General features: G+C 39.5%; 1 protein-coding gene across 1 annotated transcript; it reads left to right on the forward strand.

The window, feature by feature from the left end:
* The first annotated feature begins 587 nt into the window (after positions 1 to 587).
* LOC104213483 (uncharacterized) lies at positions 588 to 2025 on the forward strand. Its single transcript, XM_009762999.2, has one exon. It carries the CDS (start codon positions 784 to 786, stop codon positions 1774 to 1776), a length of 993 nt encoding a protein of 330 aa, XP_009761301.1. The 5' UTR covers positions 588 to 783; the 3' UTR covers positions 1777 to 2025.
* Positions 2026 to 7023: the final 4998 nt, after the last annotated feature.

The following is a 7023-nucleotide window of genomic DNA, read 5'->3' on the forward strand; positions in this document are numbered from 1 at the left end:
TTTTCCAGATGTGATTTCAGTTTTAATGACTTACCTAATTAGTTAATAAGTCAAAATTTAAATGCTGGGAATATTTTAATTAAACCGATTCCGAAAAATTCAAATTTAAGTTGATATCAGCATCCTATCAAATCCAGATTGGTGCCCACAAATTTCCTAAGTTGCAGCTAAATACAAAATTTGAATTTCAAATAATATTCCAAAACAGCTTTACCAATTTCCCTCTAATATCCTACTCAACACCAATCTGAATCCTTAGAAAATAATCTAAATTCCCAAATTGCCACCAGCAATATTGCTTTCTTCGTTCCAAACAATTGCGGTAAAGTCCCCAATAAAATAGGAGGATCATAGTAGATTAGCATCCAATATTTTTACAAAAATAATATAATGACTATATTTATACTTAAATTAGGTCTGATGTTTATCATGAATTATTTAACCTGGTTAAAATATACATCAGTATAAAGGTTAATCGGAGATTTATTATAGTTTTAAAGAATACTCCTTTAAATGTAAAAATTATTTATTGATAATTGTTAGGGGTAACCTTGTCTTGTACATAGACTAGCAAATAAGCCAAAAAACACATTCACCATTTCAGACCCAATAATTGCCAGCTCAATTTGACGGAATCTCCGCTTCTCCGTTGCAACCCTTAAACCCTCAAGATCCAACTATAAAAACCTCAGTATTTTCACACTCATAATTCCAACACCAAATTCCCAGTACACATCCAAATCCAAACCCAAATTCAAATCTCAATTGGGGCTTAAGAAAAAGATGAAAGCTTCAATCAAATTTCGTGAGGAGCAAAAACCGTTAATCAGAGCCAAAGTTCCTCTCAGTATACTTAACGTTCCGTTCCAATCAGGAATTGTTGCCGGCGAATCGAAAGAGTTATCGTTAAATCTCGGTACTTTATTCGATTCTGGACCGTCTTTTAAATTCGCTTATCGTCCTAATGATTCGGCAAACCCGTTTAGTTTTGTGTTCAAAACAGGGATTGGACATTTCGGGTCCCCGATATCCAGCCCGTTTACTATGAGTGCTGAGTTCAATTTGATTGGGAATCAAAACCCTAGTTTCTTCATTCACTTTAAGCCTAATTTCGGTGATTTTTGCGTGAAGAAATCGCACTCCTCTTCGGCCCTCACGAAGAGTTTGAGCTCGAAATCGAACGGAGTTAATGTCGTTGGTCCAATTCACGACGGCTTCGAAACGCCTTTAGTGAAACCGGCGTTTCTCGGCGGTAAAGTCGGGGTTTTGCCATCGGAATCGGCCGTCGCTGGAGCAGTGGAGAATTTGTTCTCCGGCACGGCGGTCAGCGCACGGACCTCGTTCCCCGTGAGAAACCGTGCGGTGGTGAATTTCCGCTGGGGTCTTAGGTTTCCGACGGTTTCTCCGGCGGAGGATCCGGATACTGTTATACTTGGGAAGAACGACGTGTTTTCGCAGGCGGGGATTTCGTTCAGGCAATGTCCGCTGTTGGTGATGAATAAGATCGGCATCGAACACGTGGCGAAAGATGATTCGAAGAAAGGGATGGCAGAGAATGCTGATTTGGCGAAGGTGTGTGTGGATGTGAAGCAGCAACTGGAGACAATACAAGCTGAAAATGGATTATTAAGAAATGCTTTGAATGATTTAAGATCTGAAATATCTTCAAGAAGGTTTAATTTTTCGACGAATGAATTGAATGGGAAAGGAACTGAAGATAATGCTAATGAGGAGTTGAAGAAGAAGAAGGCATCGGTGGGAGCTACTGGAGCTTAAATTAGGTGACATTGCTTCATGTTTAAATGTTTTGATCCTATGTTTTTGTTAAAAAGTTTTCTGTTGTTTATGGTGGCATAGAGTAATATTGGATCTTGTTAAAAGAGATTTTTGAGGATTTAAGGTGAAGTAAATCAGTAATAATTAAAAAACAGCTTGTTTTGGTAAGGATCTTTATAGTATAGTATGGAGGAAAACTGATGGTCTAAAATGTGCTATATTGCTATATACTTTTAAGTTCAAGTTCTAGTTTTTGAGAGCTTATTACCTTGTTTGGTAATCTACATTTCGTTTATTATGCAATTTTAGTATATTGTCTATTTGTTTCTGTTATAGAACTTCTAAATCTAATATGATTATGTACTTCTAGGGAAAAAATATCAACAATTTCTATACCAAACAAGTTGAGATCGAATATATGAATCATCACTAACATGTTGCTCCATTAAAATGCATGTGGTAAATTTAAACATAAAACAAGGATAACAGGTGGGTGCTCCGACTCGGAGGCTTGCCCCTTGCTCCGTTATACTAATTTTTCTTATTTACCATAGATAATCAATAATAGCATAAACATGATATAGTCGGAGGAGCAAAACACTAAGAAGAATTGTTTAAGTGAGAATTACAAAATAGTCAATGAATTTTCCCCAAGTTTTTTGGTCTAGAAGCACAATACATGATGCTGCCGCGTATCACTGGTTCAAAGTCTACTGCAAACAAATACATGATATTTTAATATAGAAGTGTAGGAAGGCGGATCTATTATCCATGCGGTTTCAAATTTTGCACCTTTAACGTTGGAGAATTTCTTAGTAATAAAAAAAAAAAATCATAACACTGAATTTTTTTTAGGGGAGAATTACAAGATAGTCAATAATTTAAGAATTTTTAGTTCTGTTCATAGATAACTACTGGCAAATTACTGAGCTAGGGGCTGGTATGATTGATGGTTTATTCCTCTGCACTTGATGGATCAAAAACCACTTCAAATGAGACCCAATATGCGTATCAATAGAGTTGGATGCACTAACTCTTCATATTCAAGGGGATGTGCCATGATGTATGCTATTTGCTGATGATATAGTTCTAATTGATGAGACACGAGGCGGTGTTAACGAGAGGCTAGAGGTTTGGAGACATGCCCTTGAGTCTAATGGTTTCAGGTTGAGTAGGACGAAGACGGAATACCTCGAGTACAAAATTGGGGCCGAGTCGACGGAAGCGGGAGTGGAAGTGAGGCTTGATTCTCAAGTCATTCCTAAAAGGGGTAGTTTCAAGTACCTTGAGTCAGTTATTTAGCGGATTGAGGAGATCGACGAGGATGTCACACACCGTATAGGGGTGGGTAGATGAAGTGGAGGTTAGCGTCGGGAGTCCTGTGTGACAAGAAAGTGCCACCGTTACTAAAAAGTAAGTTTTATAGAACAGTGGTTAGGCCTGCCATGTTGTATGGGACCGAGTGTTGGCTGGTTAAGAACTCACACATCTAGAAGATGAATGTAGTTGAGATGAGGATGTTGAGGTGGATGTGCGGGTATACAAGGATGGATAAGATTAGGAATGAAGATATTCGAGAGAAGGTCGGCGTGGACCCCATGGAGGACAAGATGCGGGAAGCAAGACTCAGATGGTTCGGGCACATTCAAAGGAGGAGCACTGATGCACCGGTGAGGAGGTGTGAGCGACTTGCTGTGGTGGGCACGACGAGAGGTAGAGGGAGACCTAAGAAGTATTGGGGAGAGGTGATCAGGCAGGACATGACGCGACTTAGGATTACTGAGGACATGACCCTTGACAGTGAATTGTGGAGGTCGAGCATTAAGGTTGTAGGTTAGGGGGAAGTTGTGAATATTTCTACAGCACACTAGAGTGAGACCAGCCAGTTAGGAGTTAGTCTTAGGATGCTAATGGTCAGCTACTGATGCAGGGCTTTACCTGCTGGATATTATTATACCTTCCATCTTTTGTATTTCCTATATTTCTTATATTGTTGTTATTTTTTATTTTATGTTATGTTATGTTATTTTATTATGAATCTATTGACAGTACTAATATATCGTCTCTTGTTGCTTTTTTGAGCCGAGGGTCTCCTGGAAACAACCTCTCTACCCCTCGGGATAGGGGTAAGGTCTGCGTACATATTACCCTCCCCAGACCCCACTTGTGGGATTATACTGGGCCGTTGTTGTTGTTATTGTACTTGCTAGCTTTATTACTTGTACGTACTTGATAAGTTTGCTGGAAGTATGGTGTCCACCTTAACTTTCCATGCCACGCGTTATTGCAACATTTTAAAACTGCCAATTACTGTTCAAGTGGGCCCCTCTTCGACTGTTTCAATGTCACACTTAGGCCTCATTTGTTTGCACTTAATGGAGGTCTGAATCTTAATCATTCAGATCTCAGACATTAAATGCGTTTGGTTTTAAAGTCTGAATCTTAATTATTCAGATGTTAATCATTAAGTGTGTTTTGTTTTTTTACTTCACAATCACTTAATGTGTCTGAAAAGGTCTGTGTGATTAAGATCTATAATAGAGACTTAATTTAATTAAGATGCTATCACATATTCATTATTAAGTGCTGCCACCGCCTACCATTATCAACTACTGTCACGATCCGGATTTTTCGCCTTGGGAGTCGTGATGGCGCCTACTCGTGGAAGCTTGGCAAGCCGAATATTGCAAATTTATCTCCCATTTTATTTAAACATATTAAACAATGTAAAATACTAAGTGGTTAGACAACGGAATAAGATTAAGCAATCAGAAATGCGGAAGCTGAAACTTAATATTCCAACCAAACACTGCTACATAATTTGAAGTACAATACTACCCAAAATTTGGTGTCACAAGTCACGGACTGTCTAAGAACACTACAAATAAAGTCTTAATGAAATACATAAGTCTGTCTCTGAATAAGTAAAAACAGAAGGAGAAAAGATAGGAGGAGACACCAAGGCACGCGAACGTCTGCAGGACTACCTCGGGTCGCCTGTGTGGACTGAAGAGAGCACCCTCACTGTGGTCCAAACGCTCCGGTATCAGTATCTGCATACAATGCAGAATGTAGTATCAGCACAACCGGCCCCATGTGCTGGAAGTGCCTAGCCTAACCTCGGCAAAGTAGTGACGAGGCTAGAACCAGACTACCAAATAAACATGTGTAGTTAAATCATATACAGCGGAAATAGAAGCAGATAATTACAACTAAAGTTGGGCGGGGGAAACATGTCGCGGGGAGTAACAGGTAACAACAGGAATGACAGTAGAGAAATATAAGGAATGTCATAAATCAATTACCAGCAAAGATAAGGAAATAGAAGAACAAGTACACATGTAATACCATTGCAGGCGTGCAACCCGATCCCATTTCATATGATACCGTTGTAGGTATGCAACCCGCTCCCATTTCATATATTACCGTTGCAGGCGTGCAACCCGCTCCCATTTCATATATTACCGTAGCAGGCGTGCAACACGCTCTCATTTCATATATTATCGTTGCAGGCGTGCAACCCGCTCCCATTTCATTTATCAACACCAATTATAAAAGGATCCCGGCAAGGGAACGATAACAATATAACAACATCCCGACAAGGGAACAATAATATTACAACAACATCCGGGCAAGAGAACAATAATATCAAAACAAACATCCCGACAAGGGAACAATAATATGACAATAACATCCCAGCAAGGGAACAATAATGATAATAACATCCCGGCAAGGGAACAATAATGATAGTCCTCCTATGAAGCGAAATAAACTATAACAGAGTCATAACAATTACAATACAAGACTCACGAGCATGCTTGACACCGACGTATAGATACTCGTCACCATGCCTATACGTCGTACTCCACAGTTAACACGTAACAAATAAGACACGACTCCTAATCCCTTAAGCTAAGGTTACACCAAATACTTACCTCGATGCCACGAACACAATTCATGTCTCAACTATCGCTTTACCCCTTGATTCCACCACAAATTCGCTCGTAACTAGCCACAAGTTACTTAATTATATCAATAAATGCTAGTTGAATCAATTCTAATGCATGAAAATAATTTTTCCAAAGTTTTACCCAAAAAGTTAAAAATTGCCCCCGGGCCCACATGGTCAAAACCCGAGGTTCGAACCAAAACCTGATTACTCATTCCCCCACGAACCCAAATATATAATTTATTTTTAATTCAAACCTCAAGTCGAGGTCCAAATCCTCAAAATTTGAAAAACCTAGGTTCTACCCAAAACATCCAATTTCCCCCATGAAAATCATTGATTTTGAGTTGAAATCATGTGAAAAGATGTTAAAGATTAAAGAAAACTAGTTAGAAACGAATTATGATTGATTTGGAGAAGAAGTTGCCTTTGAAAAATCGCCCTAGAGTGTTTTGGTTTTGAAAGAGTGTGAAAAATGGTTGAAAATGCGTCTAAGTGTGAACTTACAGGTCTCTGATATCGCAATTGCTTCAAAATTCTGAGACCTTCGCATTCGCGAACAAAATGTCGCATTTGTGACCCAGTAATTTTCTGGTCTTCTTCGCATTTGCGATAGACCTCTCGCAAATGCGAAGTCGTATTTGCAACACACGAGTCACATTTGCGACTAAGGTAGCAACTGGGGGCATCTCATTTGCGATGGGCACCTCACATTTGCGAGGTAGGATGACCTGGGCTATTTCACATTTGTGACTCAGCCCTCGCATTTGCGAACTCGCATTTGCAAGTCAGGCCTGCAATATAACAGCTGAAACCTGCAATTTTTTCCAAGTCCAAATTCCACCCCGTGGCCTATCCAAAACTCACCCGAGCCCTCGGGGCTCCAAACCAAACATGCACACCAACCTAAAAACATCATACAGACTTGCTCGTGCATTCAAATCACCAAAATAACATCAACAACTCTGAATTTAGCATCAAAATCATGAAATTTTTTAAGAACTTCAAATTTTCCATTTTTCTCAATTACGGTCCGATTCACGTCATTTCAAGTCCGTTTCTTGACAGACTCATCTTAAATCTCATATAAGACTTGTATCGGGCTCCGGAACCAAAATACGGGCCCGACACCATCAAGTTTTAAATGCATTTCATTTCCAGAAACTCATAAATATTCCAGAAAATAATTTTCTTTAAAAATTTATTTCTCGGGCTTGGGACCTCGGAATTCGATTCTCGGCATATGCTCGAGTCCCATATTTTCCTACGGACCCTTCGGGACCGTCAAATCACTGGTC

The sequence above is a fragment of the Nicotiana sylvestris genome, chromosome 12 (genome assembly GCF_000393655.2).
Source record: "Nicotiana sylvestris chromosome 12, ASM39365v2, whole genome shotgun sequence".
In the NCBI taxonomy this organism is placed as follows: domain Eukaryota; kingdom Viridiplantae; phylum Streptophyta; class Magnoliopsida; order Solanales; family Solanaceae; genus Nicotiana; species Nicotiana sylvestris.